General features: G+C 34.6%; 1 protein-coding gene across 2 annotated transcripts in view; it reads left to right on the top strand.

Annotated features, from left to right (window-relative positions):
* LOC132551764 (semaphorin-5A-like) overlaps nucleotides 1-13,783 on the top strand; it is a 92,699-nt gene that overhangs the window by 30,630 nt on the left and 48,286 nt on the right. For both annotated transcript variants that reach the window (XM_060215899.1, XM_060215900.1), the window contains exon 2: nucleotides 7,879-8,148. In XM_060215899.1, coding sequence (XP_060071882.1) covers nucleotides 8,007-8,148 — 142 coding nt within the window. In that variant the 5' untranslated portion in view covers nucleotides 7,879-8,006. The remainder of the gene's footprint in view (nucleotides 1-7,878; nucleotides 8,149-13,783) is intronic.

Genomic DNA, 13,783 nt, shown 5'->3' with positions numbered 1-13,783 from the left:
ATTTAAGTGTGGTCAGTTTCACTTTTCACATGATGGCTCTTCAATTCAATGACTGGGTCAGTTCACTGCGACAATATTGACCTTAACGACTGGAAAGGGACATGTATATGTTTGTTTAGCCTTTCTTGTGAAATATGTTGTACACATGTGACATTTATTTTTTGTTTGATATCGGGTTATTGACATACGAGGACTATAGGACAACTGCAGTAATTGTTTGCTTGTCAAATCAAACGTTTGAAGAATGTAATCGACATTTCTGTAAACAGGACATAATCAGCTTTGATATATCTTGCTAGTATTTTTGTGGTGATGTGAAATATTTCAGTTTGTGGGCTGTCAAATTTATAGTAGACATGTTTCCTTTAAGAAATAGTTGGAATTTACAGATCATTACACCAGGAAAATGGCGAAACATTATATGTACACTGTAATAGGAGGTACATTATAGATAGGTCAAATATACTTCGTAAAATTATTTTAATTCTTGAGGGACAGTGTGAGAACCTATAAAGTATCTTTACCCAGTATAGGTCCAAAAGTTAATTATAATTGCATGTAAATTTGGTGCCAAGTCATAAGGTTCTACCTCCCAGACTATTGGGTGACCCTTCTTTCTAATTGGAATGAAAAAAGACTTGTCGATGCTGGTGTTACCAATATTATGGGCTAAGTTTTATTTTGTGACAAAAGAAAAGAGAAAACTTTATAAATCTATTGGTTTCTATACTTTTATATTATATTGACTTTCTATAAAACTTCTGTAATGACCTTCAGTGTGTCTAAACAGTAAAGATATTTCCAGCTATTTGGTGACCTTGACTGTACTTCTATGAAACACTTGACACCATAATTAAGAAAACCATACTGGTATGTTTTTGTTACACCTGTAGTAATTTAAAGCATGATTGATGACAGGTAACACATACAAATCAGACACAGGTCACATTGACTGGGTAGGTTTGGAAATTAAGGTTTATGTCACTCGCATAGATACATGTATAATACATACTCTCTCTTAGGTATGTAGTCATAGATTGGGAGAGTGAATCTCAAGTTTCTTGTTACCTGTCTGTCTCCATTCAGTTGTTATATTGTCACTCTCTTTGTCCGGATTCATTTCATTTGCCAAATTCAAGTTTCACTTGAGGAATTTTCACCTGTTTAAATTTCACCGAATGAATTCTGAGGTGATGCACACTTTATATCTATATAAACTCCCTCAATTTGTCTTGGTGTGAATACACAGTGAAATCAATTCTTAATGTAAACAGTCACTTTCAAAAATCCCTATAACATATTGAAAATAATGTATTAGAGAGTATAGTGGTACTTTTCTGTAATATGATACCTTCGCTCCAAAGATTTCCAACAATATTGAAGAGTATGTATTATTTTGACTTAAATATTGAATGATTTGACAACATGATCAAAATTGGAAGCCATGTGTGGTTGATGGCATATTGTAGAGAAAATTCACGACATTTTCAAAGGCTAGTTACTAAATGCGTTACTAATCAGGATTATGAGAGAATCATTTGACCTTAATGAGAGATGGTCATTCACTTTATAATAACCAATATTTAACTCCAATATACAACTAAGACCTTTTATATACTGTAAACGTATTTTACATAGACTATTAATAAATAAATATGTTTGAAAATAAATCTACTTTAAATCACGTTAGATGAGGCCATATTTCAAATTCCTATACTCTTACTTTTGTGAATATTTGGGTTAAATATTTACATATTCCACATAGGATTAAGGGGGTCGCTGACCATCTTAATCGTCAGTAATGTACAACTACTAAAGCAGTATAATGATAACTACATTATGCAGAACGGCTGCTATATATCACTACAGAGAGTACAGGAAGACACCTGTAGATAAAATGGACAGGCACCTGTAGGATGTTTGTGTGATGTACTATGTAAAGGTGGAGGGGTGGGGATCATTCTTAGGAGGATGGGGAGCCACCTTTGACCAGATGGAAGTATTTTGGTATAAGCAGTCATCTAAAACACAAAACAGTGGAAGGGTGGGACTAATGAGGTGTAAACATGCTATACAACAATGCAGGCACCTCCTCAGGAACAGATACACCCTAATGAATACCTCCTTTATAGCACTTGTGTGGATTCATAACCCTAATGAAGAGCTCCTCGACTCAGAACTGCACCTGTGTGGAATGGGTTTAATAAAGAGCTCTAACCTGTGTCAACTGTGTCTATAATAGAGGGCTTCGTGCTTTAATCATCTGTGTTGACTAGGCTTGACGATGAGCTCTTCCCTAACCACCTGTTTCAAGGGGCTTGATGATGAGCTCTTCCCTAGGTTATAAACATATTTTGCTAATTCCCCTGCAGGTAGTAAGAAAAGCCTGACTCTTGATTCATAGCCTCTCTGTTTTATCATTACTTAGTACAATAAAAATTGATCTTCAATATATAAAATAAATGAAAGTAGAAAAAGCAGCCACTGTAAGTTTAGTGATTGCTGCCAGACTTCATTGACAGCAAGGTAAGTAAAACAATGATGTTTACTTACGAGAAACTTGTTTGTGCCATGTTGTCAGATATTTCAGGATGTTGTTAAATAGAGATGTTGGTAAAATCAGATTTTTAATTGTGAAGTAAAAGGTAGTGTATTAATGACAAGAAACTGAAAAAAAATTGAAGTAAGGTACACAAAACTCAAGCAAAACCTATCTTTTTAAGGGATAAATATGTGGAGACTTATTGCTTGTAACAAGATTATTGCCCTCTAAACCATATTAAAGCTAGTGAGATATTATCAGTGGTTCTCCTCCTCCTGTGCTGTAGTAGGTTTACAAGACATATATATAATGTACTAGGGGGTATGATAAATGACTAGATCATCCCTGTAACCACTGCCTGCACTAAGTCACCTCCAGTGTCAGCAGGGCAAAAAATTTACGGGTAAACTCATATCATTTAACAGGTGATACCTGCCTTAGCACTAAAAAATATATGATGAGTTCCCCAGAGAATGTTTTTAACGCTGATACAGAGAAACTGGGATGGATCGGAGCGGTGCTGATTGTAGATTAAACATACTTGCTATAATACATAAAAAAAGTAGTCACCTACGACTATAATCAGGGTTCATTTCCAATTCTGGATTAAATCTCTATTCTGGTAGGAAGCTATCAGATTTCAGGTGATATTTTGTTAGGATTTTGGATGTTTTTTCAAAACTAAGAGTATTCTGGTGATATTAATCTCCGTTTTTATGGAAACGTTCTGAATGTTTTATTTTTGTTTCGATTATCTGATTCAGGGGTGAATTTAAGATTACAAGTGTATATTTTTTGTGGTAAATATTTTTTCTCAATTTTAAATTTATTCAAATACAAAACATCTTACATTTACTTTATATGTGTCAAGGAAAATGACAACTTTTTCACTTTAATTTGAAAATTCATCAACAAAAAAAATGTTTATGCATAAAAAGTTTTTTTTCTTGGTTTTTCAGTTACTCTCCATGAAGCCATTTATATTTAAATCTTTTGAAGTTGGCTTTGACTTTTAGCCTTTCCCATCAGTCTGCAGTTACGCTTGTAATTAATATGTTAGCCCAAAAGAACTCTTAATTGAGGAGATAATGATGTTTCTGACAATTATTACTTTTATGGATTGACTCAACACAAAACTGAGCCCTGAGCTATCTGTGTGGGAGGCCATCAGTGTTCGGCTTCAGGGTCATATAGGTAAACAACAATATCTTTACAATGTACAGTACTTTAAGTGACCATCAGACACAGAATGGTGGACATCAGTGATCTACATGTAGCGTGTTAGTGGTATATGTGTCTATGTTTTTTACAACCTGCAGACTGACCTTTACTGTTTGTCCAGTAAAATAGTTATTGAGCCCTTTTAAGGACCATGGTGTATTACTTGGTTCATGGGCATGCTGACCACAGGGACTCTTAAAAAACAGCTCAAAATGGCCTTGTCAGTGTATGGACTGACCAATGGACATTAATGGCCTTTTCTGTCACCAATGGTCATTGTTGGTCAGTAGGTGTTGATGTACAGCTACCCAGACCCATAAATAAAACAAATTGACCACTGGTCAACCGAATGTCTATTTCCAGGCTCTGTTTGTTTTACCTATAATACACCTGTTAGGTGATGGTACTGTGTATGTCTACCATCTGTCTGTCATACAGGTATAATTACAGTTTGCTTATATGCACTTCCATGTACATATATGGTAAACAAGCATTAGACACCTGCTTTAGATTTTTTTGGGTGTTATCATATCACAAGCTCTGCATCACATGCAGTTCTTGATGGCATATGGCCTCCTTTTCATAAAAGAATGGAAATGATTCATTCTTTAGTGTTTTTCATTGAAATTTCCCTTGAAAGTTTGCCAAAATATCATTGAAAGATATGATCATGGAAAAAATTGTCGTGAGGTTGTATTGATGATATGAAATTTTGCTGAAAACGAAAATCTGTGAAGTCAACTTCCCAACTGCTACACTTGGATATAGATACCCTTTACATATTCATACAGTATGCGGAATGGATAAAATTCTCAAGCTGACAAAAAAATTCTCAAGCTTACAAAAAGCGAACAAATTTTGAAGCATATTTTCAAATATGAGATGTGAAATCCAGAGACAAGAAAGTGGATTGTGTTTGATATTTTCTGGAAGACCTTTCATTTTGGATATTACTACATTTTTTGATTTCATATTACAAGTAAGTACCATGTTTACTTAGCAAAGTCTGTCCAGCTCACCTGATTTGATAGATATAGTTGCCATTTATCATATTACATACTCAGGTTGTAGTAAATGCTTTGGTTATATAAACCAATTGCTGTTTCTTTCTTTTTGTACTTGCTAAAAAACAATTCCAAAACAATTATTGAATGTAAAAATTATAAGAATATTGAAGTTTCAAATACTACAAAAAATATAATTGAAATTCTTACAGGAATTTTAAAGAAGTTTTTCTGATATATACAAAATTAGGGTGAAAGAAATTTAATTAAATTCCAGTGATCACTTTGATAACTACAATAGTAATTCAATGGCTTAAACAGTGAAGTATTGAGGTCAAAGGTCAATGGAAAGTTGTAGATGCGACTTGGACTCCATGTTGAAAAATCATTAAATGGAAGATAATGTTCTCTGTCTGACAATAAATTACAGTAGGCGAATCAGATCTTAGCGAATCAGATCTTAGCGAGTTCTTTATGGGATAGAAGGAGGACATGTAAACATGCCCTGCTGTATACAGCCTAGCTGTCACATAAACTAGGATAGCCTACCATATGTATCACTCTTACCAACCACATCATGTCAAGATTGGACAGATTATGAGGGAATTTAACTGAATCAACAGAATGAAAAGTAATTTTTTTTACCCTGAATGGTCATTTAAACAACTGGAGGTGAAAAAATATGTACTATTGATAGATGTACAGATTGGCTCATGTTTGCATTGGCAGCCATTTGTACAGGTTAAAATGTGAAAGAGTGCTTTGTTATTTCTCTACAAGATTACACTGAATAATACAAAATTCTTCTAAAATTTAAACAATATCTGTATATATACTCTAGCTTCAGTGTTAATCCAGATCACTAGAGACCGTTTAACTGTAAGCCATATGATGCCATAGGCAACACAATGATAATTTTCTGTGAAATTTCCATTTCTCATTAGTATATGTCTGCTCCCCAACCCTTAAGACATGTCCCAATATCACAGCTATAATGAAAACAGCCCAAAGTTTCTAAGGAATGATGTTGATGAAGATAATGGGTAATTTTTTGGGTTACTGTTATCTAATACAAATTTGGAGACATTTCACTGTATGAAGATTATACTGCCTTATTGTCGCTACTGTCACTAATATTATCTGTATTTGAAGTATAGACGATTGGACTGACACTTTAAGTTTCCACGGTTCAGCACAGGATGGGGCATTTCTCAGCTTACCAAAAACACAAACTGTGCCTCAAGTAATGATCATAGTACCACATTCTGCCAATCCGAAGATCAAATAATGTCATTAATGCTCTAAAAATTACAAATAAATTAGTTCATTCAAATTTTCCATTCATATGTTATTATAATGAAGTTTAATATCAATTAAGTCCAGAAGTATTTCTCAGTAGGCAAATAAATCATTGACACTAATTCACATGACCTCAGGAAATTTAAGGTCAATGAAAACGTAGTCCTTCATATACATGCCACAGGCTTTAAGTTAATATTCATAAAAGATCAAGAGTTTGTTTTGTTTCTTGTATGACCAGGAATTCACAGAGTAAGCACTGGACATAATGCGGCAGAATAATTTTAGTATTAAATTAATTTATTAGAGATAGTTCAATGAGGTGTGTCAAAGCATTTCACCAAACTGCATAACGAGTCGTCAATATACTCACGGAAAAACAAATATTTTCATACCAGGTTTTACATGTTTAATATGGAGTATAAATGGGGACAAAGATTTTGAAGTGTTGAATGTGTGGTGTTGATTATCAAAGTGAAAATAGTAAGTTGTTGGCCATGTTTATTTTTATACTATTGCCCTGAAGATTATCTCACACAGGTGATTCAAGGTGGGTTATTTTAATGAAGAAGAGAATTTGTTACCACACTATATAAATATTGTCTGACCACAGGCACTGACCGTGAAATGACCAGATCAACTGTGTGGTATGACACCATTCTATTTGTGGTGAGGTCATATCCTTTATAGGAGTCTATTAAGGTGAATGTACATACATCTTTTACAGATACCAGTTGTAAAATTATCTCCCTTGAAATTTTAATGAAAAATATAAATTATTTATTTCTTTTATTTTACAACAATTGTAAAACAAATGAGAGGTTATATTAATCACTGTAAACTCGGGTTGAAGTATGTGAGGGGTCTTACTGTAGATGAATCAAACCCATGTGGTCTGACATTTTCTTGTCTGATTCAAATCCCAGTCCCCAAGGTGAAAGGTGAGTGTGTTACCCCTGCACACCTCCTGACCACCTTTCTAATTAAATGATTTTGGAGTTTTTCAAAACACAAGATAAATTTTGAAAGGTGTTTAAACTATTATCACAATTAACAGAAGCTAATGGCTGTTGGCAATCTTTTTCATGGATTCCATGAGGGATTTCAGCTGCTTGTTAAGGATATTCTATTGTTCTCTGAATCCTTAAGATTCTCCTCTCCCTAATCTACCATATTAGTTGTAGAATCTACTTCTGACTATCATGAGAGTTTGTATCACTGCCTCAGATTTTTCAGGTCAAAGCAATATTTCCTAACTTCAGTTATTCTACTAGGTAAAAGTGCTTCTGTAGTAAACATTTCATCTGTAACTGGCAATTATGGAGTGGATTTAAGTACCCTTTAAATAAAAAAGGAGAGGGAGGGTGTTATAGGTCAACCTTGTGTCAGGTGTTGTGTAAACATGATGTAACAGGGAGAAACATCTACTGTGACTTGTTCACCAGAGCTTGATAAGATATGTCATGTAACTTCTAAAATGATATCAAATGCTTTAAGTTGTTCATTTTTTTCTATGGGTTTCTTGCCTTGATATGTTCTAAGGCTATGAATAACAGATAATAAAAACTTCCAAGGGTTTTTCAAACCATATTTGCCATATTTGTAATGAAAATTGCTGATTTTTTTTTTCAGTGAAAGCAGAATACAAACTTGAGTTATTTTCTTTTAAATTTTATCTTTTAGAGGGAGATAATTCTTTCACTATTCACCAATATGGTATAGAAAATAGCGTACACCCTTAACCACAAAAAATGTCATTGAATAATTGCACTTTGATCATTTATATTAATTTGTATTTTGCTTTGCTTGCAGGTTATGTGTTGACGGTTACTCAATACTGACCGGATGGTTTAGGACGAAGAGGTGGCATTAGACACTTACTTTGGATTATATGTGTTAGTAAGACATGTGCCCGTTACTGGTGAACACTGCTGTCCATTATGTGTGAGGTGGGGCACTTTGGCCCAACCTTGTCCAGTCTATTGGTACTGGTCATCTTGTGTATCTCCTGGTCAAATTCTACCCACCATCATGTCCAGTCTTTCCCCAGGGAGTTTGACTTCAGATACACTACCTATGGAGGTACAGTAGCTGTTATCATATGTCTCTTTCATTTTCTTTCTTTCCTTTTTACCTTTTAAATTCTCTTCATCCTTTTCTAATTAATGACTACATACACATACATATGTCTCTTTCATTTTCTTTCTTTCCTTTTTACCTTTTAAATTCTCTTCATCCTTTTCTAATTAATGACTACATACACATACATATGTCTCTTTCATTTTCTTTCTTTCCTTTTTACCTTTTAAATTCTCTTCATCCTTTTCTAATTAATGACTACATATGCCAACATTGTACTCTTATTTACAGTTCAGCTGTCTCTCAACCTATAGCATTCTCTATAAGAATGTTGACAACCCCATTTAACAACACATTCTGTTTGGAATACCTTTTTAGATAGAGCAGTATAGAGATATTCCTTATAGAGGTGGTCTTTATAAACAGGTTGTCTTCATAAACAGACTTTAAAGGGAGATGGTCTTTATTGACAGGTTTCAGTGTTATTGAACATACTTTTAGAAATCCCAGATATTTCAAGGATTTAGGCCATTAATGCCAGAATTAATTTGTACAGTCTGATTAAACAATTCATTTATCATTTTTCTACAAACATCTGATCTCACAGGAAGTGTGATGATGTTTTCTAAGCTTGTTTACATTCAAAGATTTATACTGTTGTAGGGTATTTTGAGAGTGAGAAAATCTAGGCAATGTTTTCAATCACAACGGATACAAAAAAGCACTACAGGATGGCAATTTGGTTTTAAAGTCACATTTGAGTGTCAAGAAGATTTGATGCCTGTGCAGTTTTTATTTTAAGAAAACACTCCCCAAGACATAAAAAAAACTTCTCGTTTTTGCATACATAAAACAGAAATAACTCCCTGAAGGTGTTAAGAAATTTACAAAAAAAGAAAAAAAAACCAAGGCTTAGATATTCATGGCATTCATGATGAAAGGTTAAAAAGAGCTATGTATAAAAATGAAAATGCTTCCCCAACATTTAACAACTGTAGCAGTGCACTCAACTGTTTTGGACGTTAAAGGTGTAATGTTTATGTGAGTGTCAAAAATTGAACACTAGCTGCCATCTCCTTTCAGATGTACAGCCCCTTCTTTTGGCCTTAATAATAGCAGGCTTGAAATTTTAATGACTGCACCAGGGCAATGGTGAAGGTTTGTTGGACAGGTGCAGAAAGCTTTACCTCGACACACAGCTAATTAGGGGTAAGCCTTACAATGCTAAAAGAACACACCTTTTTATCGTCTTGATTTACGGAATAAGTCTGCACAAGGTAAAACGAAAAAGGAAACATGCTTCTAAAGAAAACCTGATTCAGAAAATAATACCAAGCAATCCCCATGAGAAACGGTTTTGGATAGAACTGATTCAGAGAAGGAGATCTTCAAACTCAAAAGGATTGCTCGTTTTATAGAATCCATTCATTCAAAGAATGAGTACAAGAAAAACACCTTCGTCAGAACTGATTTAAGAGGCAGTTGTACATCTGACGTGTAATCAGTAGCCAGCTTACCAGTTTTGTGGGGTAAATCATCTTCACATCTTATAATAAATCTGTAAAAACATTTCAAAATGGCTCCTGTTGGCCAACATACCAAAGCTTGTTGGCTTTGCTCCGATAGAAACTACATAGAAATTCTTACAGGATGTCTAAGGTGGTTGGCAGACAGGTGTTCAAAAGTTCAAAATGGCTATGTGTACCTTTATCTATAGGCTAATAAAACTCATAAATAAAATACTGGCTTGCCTGTCTGTGGAAGGAAATATTTTAGGTATATCAGCTGGTTAAAATTTGCTAGCAAATAAAGTTGTATTGACCAGAAGCAACCACAGGATATTTTTTAACATATACATGTATTTGGTTGTTGAAAGTTTTGATATACAAAAAGAATTTTGTTGAAAGGTAAGGTATGTGATTTGACATATTACTTATGTCTGAATATGTTGAAACTTTCGATGCATAGAGATTTGTTGCGATAGTCTTGAAGACATCCATTTCAACATAAATTCCTGTCACACAGATTTGTGTTTTGCATCAAAGTTTAATATATTTTACTATCAGAAACATCCATTATGTCTAAACGGAGGAAGAATCATGTTAATTACCTAGATTAGATCAAGTTTGTTAACACAACGTACCAGTATATAGTGCTAAATGTAATTTCAAGGTACACTGCACTGTTTATTAATTGTTTATTTATCCGTCTTGTAAACACCTAAAAGTATTTTAAAAGGGAACAGAAATTAAATATTCAATTCTTTATTGTAGGTAGCCAAATTTTAGAAAGGGGAAAAAATGCTATGTTTTTCAATAACTTGTACTTTTCTGACAATGACAGTATTCTTTTCTGGAATAGGTAATGGACAAGTAAAGAAAGACAAGTATCATAAATTGATCAAACACATAAAAACCAAAGTTACTTGATGTGTGTGAGTGAGTTGAACAAAGCTCATTCATTGCTCTTTCTCAATATGAATGGTAAAGAGAACTTGTGGATCATTTATCTAAATCATGAAAAGAGAAATGTACATGTCTGCACCCTGAGTTATGTTAGGGTCATAGTAATTATTAGTCTGTGTATCAAATTTAAATTGTAGTGAAAAAAAAAATCTTTCAGATCCAGATGTGAAAGTTTAGGTTGAGGTCAGAGGTAAAAGATCAAGTTCAGATACTAGTTTATGGGTTTCACATATATGACAAGTAATACTATGCTTTACCATGTGATCAAGGTCAAGGTCAGTTGGTGGTTTAACATATTTGAAATGTATAATGAGAACTATTTTCTTAAATATGAGATTTATGGAAAACCACTATGAATTCTATCAAAAATTACAACTTTGTTCATTTCAATCAATCAGTATTTAATTGTAAATTTCATTGGATCACTATTAGGCTTAAATATGGGTTTTGGATGTGCCTTTGTCTTTTCATTTATTTACCTTCCAATAAGCCTAGAGAGCCAACCTCTGACTCAAAGTTTGTTAACAAACACTGGCTTTTTGCTGAATATATACAATGGCACATCAAAAAGTCTGTAAGTTTACCATGCATTCCAGCATAGGACAAAAATTTAATCCTGAGAATTCTCAAAATATAGCTAAATATAGTAGTATAACTTGTATTATGTCGTCAAGGTTCAACTATCAAATCCATCATTTAAGATTTAGCTGTCATGTGATAGCTAGTACTGACCCGGATGTAAGTGGGTCATCACTAACATATGGTCGAAATACATCTGTCACCATCATCACCATCATCTTCCCATCAGGATTTTTCAATTTAATCTTACTGTTTATCTGTCAGCCTAATAGGACCAGGGGTCTATCGTAAAACAAGTGTTTTGACAAGGGCACATGCCTAATCATTGTTTTCGGGAGGCACAGCGGCAGCCATGTGTCACAAACTCTCAAATGACCTTGTAATTGGACAAGTCTGACCTTGGGGTCAATAATTTGTGGAAAGGAAGATGTCTCTATTGTGTGATGGGTGATGACAGCTAAACTGTGGTCAGACTGGTCAGTTTGTGGTCAAGAGGTTGAGTAATGAGGGATTCACTGCCAATAACAACACAACCTGATCTCAACATACTGTCTGTGTACTTTTGTCTAGGCCAGATGTTGGAAGTTTTCTTACTTGAGTGGAAAGTGTTTATCACAATAATATCACAATTTTTCAACAAAAAGAGAGAGAAAAAAAAGAAAAATTCCAAATTACATTGTTTTGATTTTATTTTGATCCTCTGGTTTGGAAAAAAAGGTGAATAAAAACTTTGGTAAGATAAAGTTCATTTCACTTGAACAAATTGAAATTGGTGTGGATGTTCAATTCTACACAGCCTTTACTACGAAATGGAATTTATTCCAAAATGTTTAGAAATTTAATTTTAAAAATTTGTTCAACCTTCATGCTGGTAGTTAATCTTTGTGAAGCCCTCATGTTGCCTAGAGTTCACATAATTGTAAGATGGATATTACAAGACAAGAAAAACAGGCTGGAGAGTTAATGAAATAATTCCTTGGAAGGCCACAGGTTGTACTGATATTGCCCCTATTTCTAAATTAGATTTAATCAAAATATCTGAATACCATGAATTTCTGTGTTTGAACACAGTCTCCCAGAAGTCACCTTTCCTATTAGGTCTGACATGCTCAGCGTGTATAAACACCCAAGATAATGACAAAGCCTACCAGATATATCCCCTGTGCCTCTACAGCTGGTAGCTTGATTCCTCAAACATTCCTTATATGGTCAAGTGCTTCAAGTCAGATTTCTCGCTGTTAGACTCTTGTTTCAAGGAAGAACTACAGGCCTACTGTATGTGTATTAGTATATAATGAAGACACATGCATCTCACCTGGCTGTTACCCTAAAGGCAGATATGATTCATCTGTACCCAACTAATTTGATACTTGAGATAGACACATGCTTGCATTTATGTTTCAAAATAGACCAACTTTCAGACCTCAGGATGCCAGGATGGCTCACATGGTAGAACATCAGACTTAACAAACCTTGGGTGAAAAACCGAGGTGCATGGTTCAATACCTCCTCTGAGATCATCGACTGTTCAAGATCTCTACCTCATTTTCCTTGGATAGCATGCAGAGGTTTCCCTGCATGTTGTTCAGGGAAATAGCCACCATATACATTAAGTTGACCCCACCTTAAAATGATTCAGGCTGAACCCCAGACAATAGACCCATATACATTAAGTTGACCCCACCTTAAAATGATTCAGGCTGAACCCCAGACAATAGACCCATATACATTAAGTTGACCCCACCTTAAAATGATTCAGGCTGAACCCCAGACAATAGACCCATATACATTAAGTTGACCCCACCTTAAAATGATTCAGGCTGAACCCCAGACAATAGACCCATATACCTGTTCCCAGGTTACACAAGTTTCTTGTCCTATGTTCTTTCTTCAGACAGACTTACACATCATGCCTTTCATGTTCCTGGTTGACCAAAATGTGGCTATCATGTTGGTGACTTTTTTTCCATGCAGGTAGACCCATTTGTCTTCACTATTTCAAGGTCCTGTACTCACCTGACATATCATTGGTCAACAGGGTCCAGATTCTCTGACAGTCAGTGTCTAGTTAAAACCCTGACCAATCAACAACTGTTTACCTTGTCTGGCATGGCCATCTGGCTAAGTGGTCAATTTATTTTTTTCCTGTCAAGACAGTGGTCAAATTGTTTTTAGTGACCATTAAGTGAGTGTAGCTCTGCCAGCTGACCACGGTATCAAATGTGCTGTCCACTTTGATTATTTCCCCCTGGTTTATTTGTCCAGACTTTCTGTATCCAAAAGTAATGGATCTATTTGTTTCCTTGTCTGTCTCCATCCAGAACAAGGCTATAGACATGTAATCAAAAGTGGTCAAGTAATTCACAGACACTTTCTTTCTGGTCAGTTTATTTGCTGAATAAAATTGCTTAAATGATAAATCTGTGGCTTGGACCTAGAAAAAACTGAAAAATCCACTTTATTTGTCTGTAAGGATAGATTGATGGTTCCTTGAAGTGACAAGCAAGCATGCCATTGACCATCGCTGACCGTCAGTTCAATTTGACCAGTATGAAATCTTTTTGTTTATTTGTCCAGAGCTGATTTATAGTGGT

The sequence above is a fragment of the Ylistrum balloti genome, unplaced genomic scaffold, assembly GCF_031769215.1.
Source record: "Ylistrum balloti isolate Yb309-2 unplaced genomic scaffold, AGI_CSIRO_Ybal_v1 Utg370214, whole genome shotgun sequence".
NCBI classification, from domain to species: domain Eukaryota; kingdom Metazoa; phylum Mollusca; class Bivalvia; order Pectinida; family Pectinidae; genus Ylistrum; species Ylistrum balloti.
This window is presented reverse-complemented; position numbering and strand designations above follow the sequence as displayed.